Raw genomic sequence first — 22,319 nt, 5'->3', positions numbered from 1 at the left:
CACCTGCAGGGCCATATGAAGGTGCCTTCTGAAATGAATCTTTTCCCCTGTTGCCCACATAGCTGCATGTTGCACCCTGCCCTGGACCCACGAGGAGGGGCTGGCTCATCCTGAGGCATGGATCACTTGGTGGGGCTGCGGATGTCGGGGAGGAGAAAGTCCAAGATCCCTTGGTGCAGAGGGAGAGGCTGGTGAGGACCTTTCACAAAGGCCAGAGGGTTTCACACTTTGTCTGGAGCAGGAAGGAGCTGTCTGGCTTTTTGCTTCGCAGGAATGATGAACCAATCAGATGACAAATGCAGTGAACAGCAGCTCAATGGGTAAAGATTTTGGGCTAGAACAGAGGTAATTAAAGGGCTTCAACTTGCTGAATCCGTTTCACTTGGAGCATTTGAAACAGAAGGAAAAAGGCACCATACAGGAAGGAGGGAAGATGGCTTTGAAACCGTGCCATTAGAGAAGCTTCCACTAAGATCCAAGTTGAGCCTAGTTTGTAGAGCGGTCTCTAATTAAACTCCATTTGTCTGTTTTCTTACATCAGCCTTCTCTACAGATGCACATATGCCTACCACTAAGAGCCTGAGAACTGGTGGAGTATGGAGACCCAAAGCTGCAAGTTGCCCTGGAACATAATGGGAAGGCAAGGAGGAGACTGTATGGGCAGAGAAAGCCTCCAGCTTGCAGATCTGGGCTCACTGAGCAAAGCTGGGGGGGGAGGACAGTGTTCTTACCTTGGAGGCTGCTTTGGAATGTAAAGCAAAACGTGCCAAAATGCTGTGTTCCAGGATTCCAGTGTGCTGCTGCTGTGACTTGTTAGCCCTGATGCTCAGTGCCATACAGCATTGAGCAAATGCACAGGATTCTGGAAGCATATTAAAATATGTTAATGTGAGATGGTGGCACAGAGGGCTTTGTCTTAGAGGGTGTATTGGGGTAGAAACTGGAGGATGGAGATGGAACTTCTCCTTGTGTCCTATGTTTCAAGTTCTGTGGCCACTGTACAAACCCTCGTGACCTGAGAAGCTGCTGCTTGATCTTTACTGCCTGCTAACAGCTACACTGGCAGGACATCTTGGAATGTGATCCCTGATGTATTATAACAAACAGCGAAGGATGTGGATTTAATCATGTAGCAACATTTGCTTTGACTTCTGTCTGATAGTGCTTCAAATGTGAGCTTCCATACTTGATGCAGACACACAGAGTCAATAGCTACATGAAGACTTCTCATTTGTGTCTAAAGGAAAGCAGCAAATAAAATAAAGCAAACGTTTCCCCCAGTAAACATCTTCGAAAATTTGGTTGCAGAAATGGGGTCACTTTACATATCATTAGGAATTATCTGGATAATTGTGGAGCTGTATGATGTTTCTAGGGCCAATGAACATCATTTGTGCTGTACAACAGGCTTGATCATAAAAGATTCGGTGCAGGATCACTGTGATCAGTGCAGAGCTGTATACCTAATGCTTCACTTGGCTCATGGCAGTCATTTTCCAGAGGATAAACTCCCTGCAGCAGGTTATATTAACCAGGTAAACTCAGACTAGATCTTTAGCCTGGGAAGGTCATGTAACTGTCAGCACAACAACATCCCTGTGTAGTTTTAAGTTGGTTATTAACCCACGTAGTACAGCAGAAATAAGAACAGAAATAACATTTTTATATTCATAGGTTAATCCTGTGTTGCTTAAATAGCAGTGTTGCTGCAGTTGGCCCTGGTCTGCACAAGTTACAGATTTGCTCCTCACTGAGCTGTGTCACCTACAGCACGGTGATACCTGCACTGCATCCAGCCCAGTCCTTTCCAATTCTAATCCTCAAGTACGTATTCCAATCAGTATTTGCTGTGAGCACAGCTAAGGGTGTCCTGAAATTCTCTTAAATAAGTATACTGAGGTACACTTATTTTCTTAAACTGTCAGGAAAACCTCTGAACCATCTGCATGCTTCAGTCTCCATGCTGTTGGATGGCTTGCTGAGATCTGGCATGCAGATGGGCTCTTCCTATGGTGCTCAGCATGCAGCGTGGTGGCTCTGAGGACATTTCAGAACATTGCAGAAGAGTGCTGTGAGGGCTTGAAATGGAGCAAGTCTCTGCTCCATGGATAAGAGATAGGAAACAGAAAGTTGGGAATTGACATTATTGACGAGCCTAGGCATTTATGTTATTGTACATGAAGAATGAAGGGTTGAGGATCGAAAAGGGAATGTTAATTCTGTATTTTAATGGCTAGCACAAATATCTACAGCTCTATTTAAAACTCGATCGTTCTAAAAATGTTGGCTGCAAACAAATGCAACTCCAAGAGGAGTTTTGTAAAACAGCCAAATCTAAGGCTGTAGTGGTTTTAAATGACAGGGCACAACAACAACAACAAAACATTAAAATGGAAAAGATAATGGCTTCAAGTCATGATGGTTTTGTGCAGAGGAAAATCAAGCTCCATCCTGGTGAGAGGATGCTTTGGCTGTGGGGAATGGAGCTGTGGGGCTGATGGGGCAGGTTGTCTGATGGAACGTTAAGGGACTTGGTTGTGCCCTCTTCTGCTGTGCAGTTGTGTTAGCAGGGATGTATGTGATAAATGCATCGAGGTGGTATAACGTACAAATGTGCAAAAACATTGAGAATCATGGAGTCGTAAAGGTTGGAAAAGACCACTATCATAGGGTTCAACTGTCAGCCCATCATGTCCCCAAAGTGCAGCTCCCCAGAATCCAAGCATCAGGGCTCTGAGTTTTGCTTGTTTGAGCTGCTCTGTGAGCATCCCTCCAAGCACCTGTTGTGTTCAGCTCAAATTCCAGTGGCTTTCTTTTGGTATAATTGCCTTTGAGTTTATAAGCCAGTGCAAACTGGTGTTTTATAGACAAAATTCTGCGTATCCCCATGGGTGCAGACAAGACGTGGGAGAAACTGCAGGAGAAATGGGAAGTCAATAAATAGTCATGGTGAAGTTCAGTGTGATGGGGTTTCTGATCTATGTGGGAAATGAGAGTGGGATTTGGACTGCCTGATGTGTCAGATTGTGTCCTTGAAGGCTGCAGGGGTGGAGGCAGCAGTCTGCTCTTAGCCAGCCCTTTCCCTGTGAGTTACCCGTAGGAGGAAAGGACACGTAAGGATCATTGAGCCCAACATCTTGGGTTTGCTTACAGCTTACCTAAATAGCAATCGTTGAAGCCGACGTTTCCCATCAGCCTGCAGCCAAGAAGGAGTCGTGATGTGAAGACAAAGCACCAAACCCCTCTCAGAAGCAGACCCCAAAGAGGTGGAGGTTTTTTGCAGGCCGTAGACTTGGCGTGCTTGTGTAATGTTCTTACTGTGCCAGTGGGTGCCACGACAAGGCCAGGAAGAAGCATAGAACTTTGCATTTAGCCTCTTGTCCGGGTATGGTTGGGATGAAGCCTTCCCATTCTGGAAGAGTACCAGGAGCAGCTGCCAGCTGGGCACAAATCCCCTTTCCCACCCACCACGGGTGGCAAGGTGCTCCTGTGGCTGATGGCCATCGGGCACAACTGAGCAAAGGAGTAATCCCTTTTGCATGCATTTAGGAACATCCTCCCCATTCCTCTTATCTCTTTGCTTTCTCACAGTGAGCGTGGAAAAAGTGGAACTAAAGGGACTGGCACACAAGAAGAACGAAAGAAACGTTGAATATTCCTTTGAGGTAAGTAGTGGTGCTGGGCTGGCTTTTTCCTTTGGAAGAAGGGAGGATAATACTCAAGAAGGAGTTAAGGAAATGTGCTGGCATCGTTAGGTCCCACGAATTGGTCTCACGGAGCTCCCTGGGGATAGATGTTAGTCGTTTTTTAAAATCAATGGTTTGTAAGCAGGCCTAAATTGCTGTTGATTAAAGTATTTAGATGATGCAGAGATTGTCTGCTAAGTGGGACGCAGGCAAAAAGTTGACATTCTAGCACAGCCAGTCGTGGCAAAGTGGGTGTTTATGGGGAAAAGAATCATGCCATAATTACAGGAAATTGTATCTGTGGATGGAATGCAGAAGTTAAAAAGAATTGGAGGCTTAATGTGGACAAATGTGAATTTGGACTCTTAGGGCAGTGCTGTGTATGGGAAAAGATCAGAACGGTCATTTATCTCTGTATTTGTGGTCCTTTATGTCTGTATTCAGCAGTGAGGGAGTGTGAGACTGTGGCATATGGTTTTGGCGTTGCTGGTTTGAAAAGGGAGCTGAAGAGTACAGAAAATAGCTGTGGAAATTAGTCAAGGCTTGGGGAAAATGCCATGCAATGGGAGACTTAAAGTGCTCTGCTGCAAGATGACTCCAGCATCCTCGGAAAGTGTTCTCCAAGGGAAGAAAATATTTGTTGGTGAAGGAGTCGCTAGTATGGCAGGAGGAAAAAAAAAAAGCATAACAGGAACTGTTGACTGCAAACTGAAGCCAGACAGAGTGGAAATGAGAACAGTTCCGCCGGCAGGAGGGTGGTTAGCCACAGGCTGCTGGGGGGGGCTGCCCCAATTGGATGCCCAGTTTGGAGGCTCGGTGCTCTCTGTGCTGCCGACGTGGGATTTTGTTCAGCGTGAGCAGCAGGGGTGGATGCTGGAGCTGGTGAGAGGAATGACAGAGTGCCTTTCTCCCATCCAGTTCTAAGGGTGTATTCCAACCCTCAGAATGCAGAGCCCAGAAAACGTCTTTGGTTTACTTAATGAGGCAGCGAAGCCAAAGAGTTGGTGAGAAAAGGAAACCCAGAAAGAGAACAGACAGGAGAATTTCAATTATCTGCCACTTGTACTAAAGAAGAAAAGGTTTTCTTTATAACCGCTACCCGAGAGTGAGCACCAACATCACAGCATTAACCTCTGCGTGTCATCCGGGCTGGATGTGGCTCTGGGCAGCCTGGTCTGGTGGTTGGTGACCCTGCACACAGCAGGGGGGCTCACAATGATTATCGTGATCCTTTTCAACCCAGGCTGTTCTATGATTCTACGCCTTGGTTCTAAATATCATCAATGTGAGAAAAGTTACGGACGTTTTCTTAAGTCCTAATGAACCATGCCATCGTCTGAACTCCAGTTTACTTATGAGCCTCTTGTGAGGCATCTTTTCCTAGTATAAATCCTTCCATAAATACAACAAAATTACTTTTATTGGTGAAAACATTTCACTTCGCAGCTTATAACTAAAACAACAGCCCATCGTTGGGCTGAGCTCATAAATTCTGCTTGCTTGGTTAGAAACCTCACGGTTAAATGTTTAGATAGGCAGCCTGGGAAGAGCAGATCAATAGATAGAACAGTTTGCAGTGTGGCATTGCTGTTTTCCCCAGATTTATGGTTCACATTATTGTTTTATAAGTATTGAGGATGATGACACGTTAGCAAAGCATATGCCGTAACAAATGGCAGGTCACTGCAAATCTAGAAAGAAAGAGAAGGCTGAAACTTCTCACGAGTCCCCAAAAGGTGATAATTTATTACAAAATTTAAAAAGGGAAGGAAGAATGAAAAGGTTTTGTAAGACCAAAAACTCTGTAAGTTTTCTTTCTTCTTTCTTCCCCCCCCCCCTTACTTGTCTGTGTAACAGCTCCGTTGAGAGGAAATTCCTCCATTATGTCATCTGTTTTGAAATCCTCTCCCCTCACTTTGGCTGCCTTCGGATGGCTGGAAAAAACTGTGTGTATGTTTTCAGTTGTCATTGAGACTGGTGTCATGTGAGAGGATGGCTTCCTGGTTGGAAACCCCACAAACCCAACTTCTTCCCTGCTGAAGGTTCCCCCAGTTCCAGGCACGTTGATAAAAGGGACCTGCCATTTGCTAACACTGCTAGCCAACATCTGAGCCTCTCTGAGCCAAAACCCCCCAACTTTCGGCTCGGTTTAACTGATCATCCACCAACCCATAAATACCTCTGTATGTGAAAATGTCGTGACTTAATGCAGAAGGTGTAAAGGAAGAGATAGTGAGCTGTTCCCTCTTCTAGGGCATATAGAAGATGCTGGGGTCCAGTGGGGGTAGCAGCAACCTCAACTACACATCTAGTGTGGCAGTTTTGGGGCTTGGGGCAGTTGGAGTGGTTCAGTGCCATCTCTGCATGACGTGTGGAGCTGATTAATTATAAACAGGCACTCGTGGGCTGCGATGAGTTGTTGGTATTGTACATCAGACTCTACAAACCAGCTGTTTTCTTTAACAATAACAAGGAAAAAAAGTTTCCATTCGTTAGCAGTCTGTCTCTCTGTCTGCAGCGTGCCGTGGCTGTGTAAACCATGAAGTGCTTTTTTAAGAATGCAGAGTGCTTGTTAAGTACAATAACAGCCAGAGCTGGGCTGCAGGGAGGACTGACTAAGAGTTAGTTGGGCACAGAAAGTTTTTGCTTCTTGATGTCATGCATTGCAGTGTTTCTTGCAATCCGTGGGAGTCATTTGATACCTGTGAATGAGTTTTTGATACCAGAGTTAAACCCCTGGCTGCTCCTTACTGAACTGGGTGCCTTTTATTTCTGCAGGTTCTGTGGTCTGACTCTTCAGTGACGTTGGTAACTAAATCTTCCGTGGAAGTGACTGAGTTTATTTCAAAGGTAAAGGCATCCTTTGAAAAGGGTGAGATGTGTTGTCCATTCATGTAATATCATTCAGTGACCTTTCTGAGATAAGAGAGAGACTGAATTCCTTCAAATGTTCAACTTATAGTTCACCATGCCTTGAATTACGTGTGAGTAACGAGTCCTCTTTTCAATTCCTGTTTGTAATCCTCCACCTCCAGCTGTCTCAGCTGTATCCAGAAGAAAACTTGGAGAAATTCATTCCTTGCCTAGCTGGTCCAGATTCATTTTACCTAGAACGGAACCACATGGACCTGGAATCGGACCTTAGGTATGCTGCTTCGCTTTGCTTCGATCCTTAACTTCAGCATTTGCTAAACTCTATCTTCCCAAAGTCAAGACTGAAATCCACCACTGACAGAGCCACGGTAGATATTTTTCCATAGCCAGAGCCAGCAGGTGCGTGCCTAGATTATTTTTCATGGCAAACAGCATTAACATTTTGAGCAGTCCTCTCTGTGCTTCAGGAATCACAGCGTACCGACAGGAATTCGGTAGGGTAAGAGAGAAAGCATGCTGCTGCTGCTGCTGCTGCTGCTGTTTAGCTAGCAACAGTCTCCACAAATCTAGGTTAATAGAGCAGCAATCTGTGCTCACACAGCAACGGCTGTGTCTTTGGGAGAGGAAAATAACTGTTCCTCTGTGTGCTACGTATCTGACAAATGCAGAATCAAATTGGGGGTTTTCAGGGCAGAAAACACATCAGGGCTGCACTCATCTATTGCTCACAGACTTGAAAAATGACCATTACACAGATATGGTCAAAATGATCTCCGGTTTGATGACTTTTTGTACATCTTCAAATCTACAAAAGATTTGGTTTGACAAAACACAGTTAAGCTTCTGTGACCGTGAGGAGTCTGGTGCTGCTGGCTGAAGACACTGCAGTTACAAAGTTTTAGGAGACTGCTTTATTTTCTCCCCAGAAGTTCGATGTAGCCCTGAGATCTCCATCTTTGACTGAAACATTTAACAGAGTGAAAAAAACCACACGGCAGTAACATGAGGTTAAGAAGTTGTAAGGACAGGAGTAAATGTGTCTCACGTCTCCTTTGACTGAGAGTTTCACGGTGTTTTTAACTCCAAAGGGTTTTTATGTGTCTTAGTATTGCTTTCAAGATGTCATGTAGGGTTTACCATCACAATCGGACAGACAGCTGTAATTTAGTGACAGTCAAATGGGACTTCTGGTTGTTTCTGTTGAACCTGCAGGTATTTGGCACCATTGCCTTCCCACGTGGTGAAAAACGACCACGTTAGAAAGTTCTTCAGCACCTCATCCCCTTCACAGCAACTTCAGAGTTCAAGTAAGTTTAAATGAAGTTTTAAATTACTTAATTTGTAACCAATATGCATTTTTTTAACCCAGTGCTATTTCTAACTTCCATTCCTTGTTTTCAGATCCTGGCAACCCCTCCCTTTATAAAGTAGGAACTACGCTGGGAACATCTGGAAGGTGAAGTGTTTATTTTGTTTGCATCTGTTCTGGCTGTAAAACCCCACTCTGTAGGCAGCTGTCTGTCTTCCCTAGGGGATTTATTTGAATCTATACTTTCATATTCAATTGTAAGGAAGAGAAAAATGCAAGGAGTTCTGTCTTTAGTGTGTGGTCTGCCCAAAACAGTTAGTGTCAGTAATTTCAGCATTTCTAGTGCTGTCGTCTGTTCATTTCTGAAGTGCTTCTAGAAAACACGACTCTGCAGCGTGCTTAAATGTTTCCTTGTACTGCAGTTCTCCTTCCAGTGGGAGGAAGGAAAAAGTGACCTCTTCTCAGTCAGCCTTGGAAAAAGAAGGGAGGAGATACTCTTGCCTTTTGTTAGGATTTAAACTCAGCCCTAACCTTTCTCTTGAGACAGTTTTCATTTTCTCTGCAGAACTCTTCAAGGAGCCAACATTGTGGGTTATTTTACCACTTCCACCTGTACAAAAACCATCAGGTCCACGAATTACACTGAGGCAATTTTTAATAATGCAAAACTGAACCAAGGCCATTTTCACTTAGCCTTTTTTTTTTTCTTAATGTTTTGTCACAGAGAGGTTGTAGAACATACATATGTCTTCTATGATTATGGAAGGAAATCAGGGGGAAGCTCTTTACTATGAGAGAGGTGAGGTGCTGGAACAGCTGCTCAGAGAGGCTGTGGATGCCCCGTCCATCCCTGGAGGTGTTCAAGGCCAGGTTGGATGGGGCCCTGGGCAGCCTGGGCTGCTATGAAATGTGGAGGTTGGTGGCTCTGCCCGAGGCAGGGAGGTTGGAGCTTCATGGTCCTTCAGATCCCTTCCAACCCAAGCCGTCGTGTGATTCTATTCTATGATTCTACAAAATCTCTTCTTAAGTTACAGTTTATTTGCCCCAAGCTGTTGAACAGCACGGATAGAAACGTGTAAGTTGTGTCAAACAGTGCAGGTTCCCCCAGCAATCCCACAGGTGGCAGATTGACATCACTACTGCAGTGGCAGAACTCAACGTGACATAGATTCAAGTGTGCTAACTCAACCCTTGTTCTATTTTGCAGACCTATATGTGGAGTGGCAGGCATTCAGTCTTCTCAGAACCACGTCCAGCACTCAGCTGCTGCTCCCGTAGCGCTGCCCCACTGCTCCCATGCAGGAGGCACCGGTTCATCCCTGGCTTATCGCAACCAGATGGATGCTGCATCACCCATGTTGATGTCTTCCAGCCCGCAGACCCCTCAGACACAGGAGCAAAATGGGATCTTAGACTGGCTCAGGAAACTGCGGTTGCACAAATACTATCCCGTCTTCAAGCAACTCACCATGGAGAAGGTAGGGCAGTGTGCTGAGTTGGGAATGGAGTCTGCAGAGGGAGGAGTTGCACACATCTGTGTTTAGAATTGTGGCAGTCGCTGGTTCAGCAGTCATATTTTGATGAAGTCCTCCTCCTTAGAGTCGTAGAATGGTTTGGGTTGGAAGGAACCTTTAAGATCCTTTGGTTCCAACCCCCCTGTGCAGGTAGGGACGCTGCCCACTAGGCCAGGTTGCTCACAGCCCCATCCAGCCTTCTTATTTTCAGTTGCCTTGTGCTCAGGCCAGGGCTATGAGGCAGCTGCCGCTTCAGATTCCTTACTGAATTCTTGGAGATCCGATTGCATGCTGACTTTGAGAGCTGTGCTTTGGCCCTGGTCATCCCTTTCATGTTCAGTAACTCACATCTGTGGGATATTTTTTGTTTGTTTGTTTCTGCTTAAGGATTGATTTTTCTCCCCAAAACATTCGGTTATCCCTTTTTGTCAGAATAGATTCCCAGAGACTTTTTCCAAGCAGTGTGCAGACAAATAATACTGACGCATGCTGCGTTTTAACTGACTAGATGTCAGCACTTCTACAGCATTTTCTCCGGCTCCATCTGTAGAGCTGTTAAACGAAATCCATGTCCTGTCGCTGTATTTTAGCTTTGAACGCCCTCCGGTGGCCAAAGGGCTTCGGTTGAATCACGTCTAAAGCAGGAGAGAGTTTTGTGATGGTCATACATGGGGCACATGTTTAACTGTTGGCAGTCTTGTGGTTTGATGTTCTTTGTCAGGAGAGGAAAATAGAATGGATTTCTCCTTTAATAAAGAAACAGAACTGTGCATATTCTGATGCGTTGGTATTTTCCCATTTTAAAAATAGGCATGTGGAACTGTGCATGCCTTATGGGCTTTCATTTTAACTATTTAAACTATAATAATATTTTAAAAACTATATAAATATTTTACTATTGTGTTTATATCCTACGTATTTCACTATACAATTTAATGGTAGAGTGTGTTTTCAGGCCAACTGCTGGGATGACTGCTTGTTGATTTCTGCATTAAATGACATAACGAGGAAAACCGGAGTGGTTTTCTTTACAAGAACTCAATCCTGAAACTCACTTATAGCACGGAGTTCTATTTTCATAACTACAGAGATCACTTTGTCTTTATTGTGAAGAGTTAATATAAGCACAGACCTAAATTTAATCTCCAGCAGTTCTTTCATTCAAGGCCCCCACACTTCTGTTTGACACTGATTCTATAATAAGACCAGATCTGAATTTCTTTGAATTAACATATGTTAAAAACGACTTTAAAGTTACCTTTGAGAATGCATCTTGACTGAAAATGTAAATGAGAGCATTGAGGGCTGTAAAACTCCCCGTGTTTTCTCTTTACAAGTTCCTGAGTCTAACGGAGGAAGATCTGAATAAGTTTGAATCCCTCACCATGGGAGCAAAGAAGAAACTCAAGACCCAACTGGAGCTGGAGAAGTAAGTGGAGAGGAAGGCTCTTATTAAGCTTTTAAGAGACTTAATGCAAGTTCATAGAATGGCCTGGGATGAAAAAGACCACAGTGCTCATCCAGTTTCAACCCCCCTGCTATGTGCAGGGTCACCAACCAGCAGACCAGGCTGCCCACAGCCACATCCAGCCTGGCCCTGGTTGTTCTCACACAGTAAGCCTACCAGATTCCCACCTGTAGATAAAGATGACACCTACCTCTCACTCTCCAGCAATACCAGTTGCTTGGGAAAGCTTCTGAAGATGCAGAGCTGCCTGCTCAGGGTTGTATGAGGATAACCACAAGCAAAGGGTCTGTGAGCAACCCAGTCGCAGCATGAATGCACCATGACAGCTCTTCTGAGGAGGGGATCGATTTCTGCACAATTTACAAAAGACACGTACTGATGCATGGGATTTTTTTTTAACTTGTATAACAGATACAGCAAAGCAGATGTACAAAGTACGTTTTATATTTAGGCGAGTTCCATTTGAAATGTGCCTTAGACAATCTTAGGATCATTTCAGTGGAAGGTGGAGGATTGTGCCTATCCTCAGCTGAACTCAGCATTACTGAACAAGCAGACACCCTCTCACCTGCAGGAATATCATAGAATCGTAGAGCAGTGGCATTTCTGTTCTGCTTCTTTCCCTTCCCTTCTGTTTCTCTGCCTGATTGTTTGCTTTCTCTGCCTTATCTTGCTGTCTGAGTAATTAACCAGTCTTTATGCCCATGAAACTTGCTCTTGTTTTGTCAGATTAAGTAATTTGTGTGTAAATAATTCTTGATGATGGTACACACAAAGGCTGTGTGTGGGAGGGAGGCACTTCTATTGGGCTGCTGATATTAGTGAGGAAAACAGACAAGCTTACTGGGTACATAAACCTTCCTTCAATACTTGTTGGGTTTGTTCTTGATAAGTAGCTTCTGACATCGTGGAGTGTCCTCATTTAGTTTTTGGACTTACCACCTTAGATTTCATTTGGCTTTGCTTCGATGTTGGTGTCCATGGCTGTGTTTGGGCTGTGCCTACAGAGCGTGTGATAGAATGTAGTCACCATTTTATCGTGTTTTTTCCTCAAATAAATGCAGTCGTGATGGCAGAAAGGACGAAGTGCTGGTAAGAAGCTGAGGTCAGGGCTGAAGTCATTGCCAAATGTTTCCTTTACAAGAGGCTGACTTTCTCAGATTATTTAGCGAGCTTTGTCTGCTTCAGTTTCATTCAGAAATTGATTTATCTGTTGATGTGCTTTAGCCAGTTTTTGTATCTTCACACGTTTCTCCATCATCCCATAGAGAAAAATCAGAAAAACGGTGCCTCAACCCCACAACACCTTCTTCAGTTACCAGCAGTGGTGTGGCAAGGGTTCCCCCTACTACACATGTGGGGCCTCTCCAGAGTATTCGTGGCAACCATGCTGCAGGTAAGAAAGAGGAGCAGAGGACAGTGCTGTGCTCTCAGGTCTGAATATGTCCATTCTCTCACTGCTTTTCCCCCAGTCTGTCGTGAACTTCATCTTCCAAAATGCCATCAGCTTAACAGGAAGCGATCAGTGTGATTCCTGTGTATATGGAGTGTAGTAGAAAGTGGTTGCCTCTTTGTGGCTTCCGTGGCTAGCTGCACTAGTCAGAAACTGCTGTGTCTCCGGAGTGCTGCTGCTTAGTCAGTGCCTGTCTCCGTAAGGCTCTGTATTGCATTGCTGTAACTTAGCTGGTTTTGGCAGCTGTAAGAGCTGGTGTCAATGAGGTGCTACCATTGTTGTCATCTGCAGAGCTGCGGGTGGACGTAGATCAGCCAGCCCATCCTCTGCCCCGGGAGGGCAGCTCCTCCGAGTACTCCAGCTCTTCTTCCAGCCCCATGGGGATCCAGACGAGGGAGGAGAGCTCAGACAGCGCCGAGGAGAACGAGAGACGTAAGCAGACGCGGCCAGGGAGGGGACTGGTGTGGAGCTGCTCTGTCTTGTGAAGCTGTTGTGCTTATGGATATCTCTGTCCCTAGGTTTGGAGATTCACTTAGACGGTTCTGAAAAGGAGAAGCCGGTGATGTTACTGAACCATTTCACTTCGAGCTCTGCCAGACCCACTGCTCAGGTCTTACCAGTGCAAAATGATGCGGGCTCCAATCCGTCCGGCCACCATACTTTGCCAATGCAAATGATGTCAGCGGCCTCTACTCATATCACCCCCATTCGGATGCTAAATTCAGTGCACAAATCAGAGCGTGGCAATGCAGACATGAAGCTACTTTCGTCGTCTATGCATTCACTTTTATCTTTAGAAGAAAGAAATAAAGTCTCTCCCGGACCTAGAGGCAGCATAAAAATGGAAAAGAGTTTTGGGAATACAGTAGTGGATGTCATGTCTGCACCTTCTCCCCATCAGCCCTTGCAAGTGCTTTCGGGGGCTGCCGAGAACAGCTCGCCCACATCTACTATTAACTTTGGGCCTCGAACCAAAGTCGTCCACGCTTCAACTCTGGACAGAGTGATGAAAACAGCTCAGCAGCCAGGACTGATAGTAGAGACGAGTACTGCTGCCACTGTCACATCCAGCACGGTCTTCCACGTGGCTCGCCCACCCATCAAGCTCCTGGTATCATCCTCTGTTCCTACTGATCCTGCCATTGCTGGACAGACTTCCTGCTCCAGTAATATGCAAATAACGGTATCCCCTGCAATAATAAACCCCCGGACTGCTCTGTATACAGCCAACACCAAAGTTGCCTTTTCTGCAATGAGCAGCGTGCCCGTGGCACCCATGCAAGGCAGCTTCTGCGCAAACAGCAACGCGGCCTCATCCAGCAGCCACCCCTCCACGTCCTTTGCAACCATGGCCAACCTGCCCAGCTGCCCCGCACCCAGCTCCAGCCCCACGCTCTCATCCGTCGCCGAGAACAACTTCTACAGCAACAGCAGCAGCAGCAGCAGTAGCAGCAGTAGCAGCAGCAGCGGGTCTGCGGGAAGCATCCCTGTGCCCAATCAGAACCACCATCACCACCACCACCAGCAGCAGCAGCCGCAGCCGCCCGGCTGCATGGTGTGCAGCTCCTGCGGCTGCAGCGGGAACTGCGGCTCCAGCGGGATGACCGTCAGCTACGCCAACTATTTCCAGCACCCGTTTTCAGGACCTTCAATGTTTACTTTCCCATTTCTGCCCTTCAACCCTCTGTGCAGTAACGGCTACATCAACACGCAGCAGTACAACAGCAGCACCACCTTCCCCGTGGTCCACACCGCCTACAACAGCGGCATCGCTCCGGACTCCGTGATGACGGGGCAGTCGACGTTTGCGGTTCCGCCGATGCAGAACTTTATGGCAGGGACAGCAGGGGTTTATCAGGCACAGGGAATGATGGGAAACGGCAATGGTTCGAGTCACAAAAAAAATGGGAATCTCTCCTGTTACAACTGTGGGGCCAGTGGGCACAGAGCTCAGGACTGCAAACAGCCTCCAATGGATTTCAATCGACAAGGTAACGGTGGGCGCGGGGCCCAGCTCAGCACAGAGCACTGGGCTGGGCTAAGGGGAGTCCCACAAAGAGGGAAGGTGTTGGTTTTGAGCTCTTTGTGAAGTGTGAAACACACGGATGGGGAGGGAGGTTCTGTTGGCAGGTTGCAGCAGAAACGTGGCTGCTTGTCCCTGTAATCCTGGCTATAGATTCAGGTTCCCCTGGAAGTCTGAGTTCTAAACGTATCTGCTGCCTCCTTCCCTCCTTCCCAAACCAGTTACATAAATGGAGGATTACTGTTCAAATCCTCTTGAAGGTCCCACGTTGGAGTTTGCTGCTTTGCTCCTTCTGTAGGGCATACTGCTTAATGGTACAGCTCTGGGAGAGGACTGAAATCCTTCATTCTGGGCAGGAAACAACTAAGAGGAATGTCGCTTTACCGGGTACAATCTGCAGCCCCATTTTCCTCTGTTTTTTTTTTATCAACTTGTTGTTTTTAAAACATCTGCATGTGACACGAGCTTAAAAATTTGATAGGGAACTTATGACTGGAGCAAGCAGCATTGAAGTGCTGCGTTTTACATCCTTCTTGCCTATAGCATGTGCCTGCATTTGTTTTTGTGCAGTGCACGTGAGACCTCAAATGTTTACAAATCAACAAGCACCTGATTTTGAGGCAGCAATTTTCAGCAGTGCTAACATGTAAATGAGTGGGGTTCCTGCATCTCATCTTTTGCTCTTGGCTGATGGGACAGAAGTGGCACTTGGCTCCAGTGGTGCTCATTCAGAAGTGTGGCCTGCTGCCTTTCAAAGCTGAATTTCATAACCAGATATCCACTGAAACTCTCCCAATCTAATCTTTGCCAGCCCTAAAGCTACATCTGAGGCAGTGAGTCTGGCTGTGTGAAGCCGTGCTTTGGTTTGGGCTTCTGTCAGCCATAGGCACGTGCTTGTTAGGCTTTTCTGCAGCTGGAGCGCAGTGCTGTGGGCTGTGTTAGGCTGCAGTGTGTGTTAGATGGCCCAGGAGAAGTGGTTTGGGGAAGTTCTGAGGTGTAGGCACTGTGAAAAGCTTTGTGTTGTCTAAATCTTCTGTTTCCTTTCCCCCAGGTACTTTTAGGCTGAAATATGCTCCTCCCTCCGAAAGCCTTGACTCCACAGACTGATCTTTTACCTGGCAAGAAAAATACTGTAAGCCATGGAGATAGAAGGAGACTGAACTACAAAACTGAGACGTCCAGTTGCTGTTAAGCTTAATGTATTTTTTAATCCAAAGGTGCTTTACTTTATTAGACTAGGTAGGAAATCTAGCTTAGGGGTGCATCGAACCCATTTTTGATTGCCAAATTCAAGCTTGGATCTTGTTGTTGGAACTTCTGACCCCGTGTCGTAGGACGATGCGTACTGGATGGATGGTGGAGCTGGCCAGCTGCATTTTCTGTTGCAAGTACAACACCCTACGTACTATTTTTGCTGGAGAACGTTGCCATACGTGGACTCTTGAAGGTAAAGGTCTGACTCCAGGGCAGCTACACGGTGAGGTGGAAGCTGGAGGCGGAGGTGGGAGCGGCCGTTTGCCAGAAGGACTTTGGCACCCCTGGGCTAGGTAAAATGTCTACTTTTTTTCAAAAGTGATCAGGCACTAATCTCTGGGATTTTTAAGGATTGCACTACAGAAGAATGTAAAACTCTTCGAGCTTTCTGCACTTCTAGCAGACGGTGTCACTCTGAGACCAGTGCAAGAGGCAAAGAAGTTCCGACCTTTACCGACTGGCACCAGCAGGCTACGAGACTTAACGACACAATAACAATCTTAAGTCAGTCTCTCCTTTCCCTTCCAAAAGAACACATGCAGCGGTTTCGGTTCCTTCTGGAAACAAACTTGTGCTTCGTTGTCTTACCTGTTAGCGCTGGGTTCCCAGCGATGGAATATGCTTAGTTTCCAAGGGTCCAAGTCCCAGAGACTGCAGAGTCATAAAGGCTTCGAGGATATGTTCCTGTAGTACACAAAACAACCTTTACGTCCTGTTACTGTACATAGGTCTCTTTCACAGAAACCTTATTATTCTGCTTTTGTAAATGAATTTTAAACCATCCTAAAGAAGAACTCTGGCAGCAGAGTTTGTAAGCTTTTGCTTTACTTTATATTAAAAAGAAACAAACCAACCCAACCGCCCAACCCTCTGACTCCTACCCCACGGCTTTTGCTACGGGATTCAGAAGTGGTAGAAGTCAGAACATGTAAGAGGTAGTAAACTTCATTATTCTCAAGACTTGGAAGGATTTACTGTCAGCCTCCTTCGTTGCAGTAGATTGTAGATGACTAGCTTTGGTGTTAACTACTTAGCGTACATAATTTGTGGGTGATAAATCTAAATTAGGGCTTGAGAGGAAGCCAAACAAATCCTGAACTGCTCGTTTGAAACAGTTTGGTCCCGTCTCACTGAAGGGAGGTACAAACCTCGTGGCTCACCCCAGGAATTCGGCACTATTCAGCGGGTGATGCGTCTGACAGAGAGATGTTTGCACACTGTCATCTGGAAGATCTTAAAGCCTTGTTTACACTGGGAGGCATTTCTCACACCCAGGACGTGTTGTAGCGGCGCAGCTGACTTTGGCTGGGGTCACAATCAACGTTTGGTTGCAAAAGAAAAGAAAAGGTGACGTCTTCTTCCTATGCAATGACAACTAATGTGAGGGGTTGCTCTCAGCCCGGCTCTCGCTGCTGAAACGCTCCTGTTGGCTCTGCCTGCGTTCTGAGCTCACCTGCGTCCAATTAACAACCTTCAGACCTGCAACACTAAAAGTGATGAAAACTGACAATGCAATTTACTTTGCCTTAATGAGCTTGAGACAATGGTAGGAACGATCTGCCGCACCGCGTTACGCCGAAGGAAACGGTTTTTGCTGACGATGTTTACTATTCACAGCTTTGGGGGTCTCTCCAGTGGCCTGGAACATGTGCTGAAAGCCAAACCTTAACCTATTTTTCACTTTTTTTTTTTTAAACAGTGTTTTAAACCGGAATCGTGTTTAAATAAACTGTCTCCACACTCATACAAGTGTTAAACACCTTCTCAAAATAGCAAAAATCGACAGGAGAAGAATATCTGTTTTCTGTACTGGTTCTGTTTTGTTTTAACGCCCAGGGCTGGGAATGTAGTCTTGTCCGATCTCATCATCGCCTCCAAACCATAACTAAAGGACTGTAGGACTGAACTCCTGTCCAGCAAACTGTTTCATTCCTACCTTCAGAGCTTTCGTTGGGGTTGTTTCCTTTGTGTGAAGTTAAGGCCGATGTTTCTTCGAGTGGCTTCCGTGTACTTTTAGGTAACGTTTTGAAAATGGTGAAGTCTGATCTTAGAGTAAGTTCAAATTCAGAAGTCTCGAGTACCTTAAAGCAACGTGAGCGTGATAGAGAAGTGTCTGATGAACTGGCACCAATGATAGAGCCTTCCCTGCACCAGAGCCAGCTGTGGCTTCAGATCTGCTCGTCAGCGCTGTCCGCTTTGGACCAAGAACAGCCAAAGCTGGTAAGTCTGAGCAGAGCACTTCAGTTCCATAAAATACCCCTCCGTCTGTTTTTCAAAGACCCAGCCCCATCTCCCCACCCCCTGAGAAGTAAGGCAGCTCATTTTAGAATAGTAGTTCCAGCTTCACTGGCTGAAAGAAGCAGTTCTTCAAACCTATTTTTGTACATTGAGAGATTTCAAAATATGCTATTTATTCCTATCTTTGTCCTGAAAGTATAACAAGAGTTAGTTCTCAACGTGGATCTCACTGTGGAATAGAAATGAGTTGGATGTGTGAGGCAGAGGGGAGCCCCGAGCTGTGCCCTGTGGGGTGCAGGGAGGCTGGATGTGTGGTGGGGAATGCATTTCCAGGAGTGTTTTCCTTTTGATGGGAATACCAGAAGCAGGGTGGGATCTCCAGCCAGCTCCTCACCCTGCAGGCTCTGAGGTGAGCATGAACAGATGCCCTGCTTGGTGCTGAGCAGTAGCAGAACAAGCAAGGAAGGCTCATTTCAGCAAGCAAGGTATTGATCACAGGTTTCCTTCATCTCTTTCCTTCAAACGACGTCACGCTTTTCTTTTCATGAAGGCTTTTCAGTAGCGTGCACACCATGGTCCTTAAATCTTAGTACATTAAGCAACAGACTTCCAGTAACGATGGTCTAACACTAGATCTCTCACCATTACCCCACATTGGGTTTAACGCTGCTTCTGGCAGGCAGGCTTGGAGGGGAAGAGACCCAGAGCTGCTTGGTGCTGTGTTTGGCATAGCAGCACTCCTCCCCAGAATGTGCCATCACCCAAAAGCCCTTCGTATGGGTTAACTGTCTGTCTGTAGCATCATCACATCCAGGAAGGTTTGTTGGAGGTCACGGATGCACAGAGGATTTGGAGCAGTCTGGAATGCCTGTGTGCAGGCAAATCTGGGCTGAAAGCGATGCAACAGCGCCAGCAAGAGAGTCTGGGAACCCTGAGCACCCCCACCGCCCTCCATCTGTTGTAAGAACCCCCTGGAAGTACCTGGATGCTCTCAAACAAAGGAGAAACGTGTTGGTACTGATGCAGAAAGCAAATCCTGCGTGTTTTCAAGTGCAGATTAACAGCTTCTCTTGGACATAACTTTCCATGAGGAATGAAGGAAACTCCTGCTCCCATTTGAGCCATTTCTTTTACTTCGGTCAATTCTAGTATTACAAATTGTGCATGTAACTTTATAAATATTTTAAATAGTTTTGTAAATATTTAATATTCAGCTAATTTGATTTTGAACTGTAAATGTCAAGTATTCTGGTATTGGGATTTTTATGTTTTATTATACTTTGTTAAAAAGTAAAAAATTGTACATTTTTAGAATGTTTTTATCTGAGTAAATTTAATGTATGGAAAATAAAGAGTTAAACAGAATCCCTCCTTTTTTTTTTTTGCTCATTCAAGGACTTCCCCTCTCTGGGGGTGGTTTCCAGGGTCTGGTTGTATCCCTGTTTGGCTGTGTCCCCCCCCATGCAGGTTGTAAATCACAGCTGTCACAGCACAGCACGTGTCCCAGCATCGGCCCTTCCCTGCAGGCAGACATGGGAGGAAGCTGCCCACAAATAACCACAGGAGCCGTCGTTCAGTTGGGATGAAATCCACCCCTACCAGCACTGTATTAATTTTAAAAAAGCAACATTTGTACAGGAATATCAGTCGATCACGTTGTAATTACAAGTCTGGTTTGTCAGTCATGAGTTAAACAATTCCTTACACAAACAGAACTAAACGGAGAACGAGCTGCATCGAAAAGTTTTACGCTGGAGTAAAAACACAAAGAACATTAAAAAATCATGAAGTAAGCATTGTGAACGAGATGCATGCAAAGAGGTGTAGGTAGGTACAAACTGTACACCTTACTGAGCTCGAGTGCCAAGACGCAGTAGTATTGCTTCTTCTCCCCCCCATTATAGTAAGTTAGCTTCCAGTAACAGATGGAGTTAGTTCACAGACACGTAATATACAAGAGGAATCTCATCCTGCTACACTTCACTTGACAACGAGTCTAGAGGAAAAACACGGGGCTTAGCAGACAGCCTTCCCCTGCACAGGCTGCTCCCTGCTGGGCCAGCAGTCACACCAAGGCTCCAGGTCCGTGCAGGAGGCTTCGGCGATGGAAAAACACTTTGTTCATCACATCCCAACAGCAGCTCCTGGACGTGAGGAGCTGTTAGAAAGCGGTTCTGCCTGAACCCCACCAGCGGAAACATGCAGAACAAATGACACAGCGGGGTCTTAATGCCAGCAGCATGTCTGAGCCCGGTGCTCAGGACGGAGGTGCATTAACAAAGCTGTTCACCTGCTCCTGTCACAGGGCTTACACGCACTGGCTCGCTTCCCACCAGCCAACCCTGCTGGCAGCAATGCCCTTCACCTCCTCCCAGGCCAGGGCTGCAGCTCGGAGGGAGGATCTTTTGGAAGCAAGGCCCTATAAACAACAGTGTTTCACTGAACACGCAGGCATTGGGAATTCACGACAGACTGGAGTTTATTTCAGTGTTACCTGTCCAGGTGCTTACAGTTAATGCTTCCTAAAACTATAATAAAGCTGTGGTGTTTGGTATGAGTTATTTCAGAAAATGGCACTGTCCCTACGTCAGCAGTGCCAAAAGAAGAGGAGATGAAGAGCTGCAGTCGCACTCCCCCAGCTCACCCCAAACGCTCACCTTAACAGCTGCAGCACCGACACAGATCTCAGCGAGCTGCAGAAGGCAAAGCTCTGCTTTGGAACATGAAAACACGTTTGCTCTCAATTAGAAGCCCTCCCATTAAAAAAAAAAAAAAGCTTTAAGGAATCATAGGGAGATTCTCCAGAAAACTGTCACATGAAACACTTTAGCTCCTCACTGGTGCCTGTTTGCTCGTTAAAGTCAATCGAGTGTCCCTTTATTTGCAATCGTCACATGCACAATTGGGTTCCATTCGTCAAGTCCAGACATGTAAATGTGCCTGTGTGGAATATTACAGCAGGTTTCAAAGCTGGAGGCGCTCGTCTGTACTGTTTAATAGTCACAAACAAGGCAAGGTAAGATAAAACACCTGCTAAAGCAAGACTATGCTAAGGTACTGAGAGCGTAGGTGACATCCGTTTCTTTCCCTGGGGTGCGTGTGGGGAAGAGTGGGGGTGATGGCCAAGGGTAAACTGAAATCCTAGGCTAGAAGCCACCTGCGTGTCCTAGACGGAAGATTGCACTCCGAAAGTCTCCTGAGAGGCATACACCATGTACAGGAAGCCGTCCTCGTCCTTCTCGCTCTCGTACACCTCGGAGATGGGCGTGGAGACGCTCACCATGCTGTGTCCGTTCACCAGGAGGAAGAAGGCCTGGTTGGAGTTCAGCTGCAGGCGTCGCCTGTTAGAAGTCAGGAAGCAGGGAAGGAGGTTCACAGGGATGACAATGCAAGCAAAGGCTTTAGGATGGGGGGTAAAACAAAGTCCTCCGCCAATGACAGCAGTGGGAAGTCTCCACCTCAAGCAGCCCTGCCTTACAGAAGGCGTTTGGTTCTCACCCTATAGCTGGATGAAATTCATCATCTGCCAAGTGCTCTCAGACATAGCTGCAGGCAGAAACCCCCATCCCACAGGAACAGCACAGGCTGCACTCCCAGAGAGCATTAAACCGAAGTGAACAGGGAGAGGTGTTCCCTGCCAGGATGACGTTGGGGCAGCAGATCATCCCATACAACCTGCAAACACGACCCATGGACCCTTTGGCTTTTGGCTGAGCTCCACAGCACCTCACTGGAAAGGTAAACCTGGGAAGGTAAAACTGGCACAGCTTCCACCTGAGGGCTCCGTTCCTATTAAGCTCATTTTGACACCAGCACTGTCACAGCCCGTGTTGAACCTTTCATCTTTCCTCCCATGAGAAGCACCACAGGAAGACAGAGAGCAACAGAATTTCCAGACTGCGTAGCACAACAAACACCTCCCCTGGGTGTGTTCCCTGCATCACATTTTTTTCTGAGCCAGGAAAATACATATTGCTGCTAAACTCCCTCCTGAAAGCAGGTCTGCAGAGAAGAGCTAACTAACAAGTCAGCAGGAGGAACAACAGATAAGAGGAGGTGCAAATGGGGAGAAAAGAACAACGGATTAGAAAGGCTTCTACTCTTCTTCACTCTACACTTCTGCTCACTGCTGAGCTGGGAACAAGCATTTCCTCAGTCTCAGCCACAGCCTGGGAAGGGCCCTCCCACAATGAGCACTAACAGCAGCAGAGAAGGCAGCAGCTCTCTGAGGCTGGGCAGGGGCAGCCTGCACTGCACACCGGTTCTGCTGTGCACAAGAGGAGCTGGCTGAGGACCAAGTCCAGCCAGTATTAAGTTAACAAAGCCAAACAAAAGAGGTGGGGAAAATCCTGCATCTTGCTGTTAAACTTCTTGCCCGAGGCCTTCATTAGAACTTCTAGATCACTTGGGGCATCAGGTTCTTACTTCCAGAAACCCTATCTCAATTCCTTGGCAATGCCAGAGCTGAGACTTGCTCAAGGCTTTTATCAAAGCCTCCAG

General features: G+C 46.4%; 1 protein-coding gene across 1 annotated transcript; it reads left to right on the top strand.

Annotated features, from left to right (window-relative positions):
- Positions 1-1,936: 1,936 nt before the first annotated feature.
- Positions 1,937-19,193, top strand: LOC100539002 (zinc finger CCHC domain-containing protein 14). Its single transcript, XM_031555469.1, has 11 exons — positions 1,937-3,665; positions 6,465-6,536; positions 6,722-6,831; positions 7,773-7,867; positions 7,962-8,016; positions 9,077-9,347; positions 10,721-10,812; positions 12,120-12,247; positions 12,596-12,736; positions 12,823-14,295; positions 15,379-19,193. Exons 1-11 carry the CDS (start codon positions 3,540-3,542, stop codon positions 15,432-15,434), a joined length of 2,619 nt encoding a protein of 872 aa, XP_031411329.1. The 5' UTR covers positions 1,937-3,539; the 3' UTR covers positions 15,435-19,193.
- The last annotated feature ends 3,126 nt before the right edge of the window (positions 19,194-22,319 follow it).

Source organism: Meleagris gallopavo, chromosome 13 (assembly GCF_000146605.3).
Source record: "Meleagris gallopavo isolate NT-WF06-2002-E0010 breed Aviagen turkey brand Nicholas breeding stock chromosome 13, Turkey_5.1, whole genome shotgun sequence".
Classification (NCBI taxonomy): domain Eukaryota; kingdom Metazoa; phylum Chordata; class Aves; order Galliformes; family Phasianidae; genus Meleagris; species Meleagris gallopavo.
This window is presented reverse-complemented; position numbering and strand designations above follow the sequence as displayed.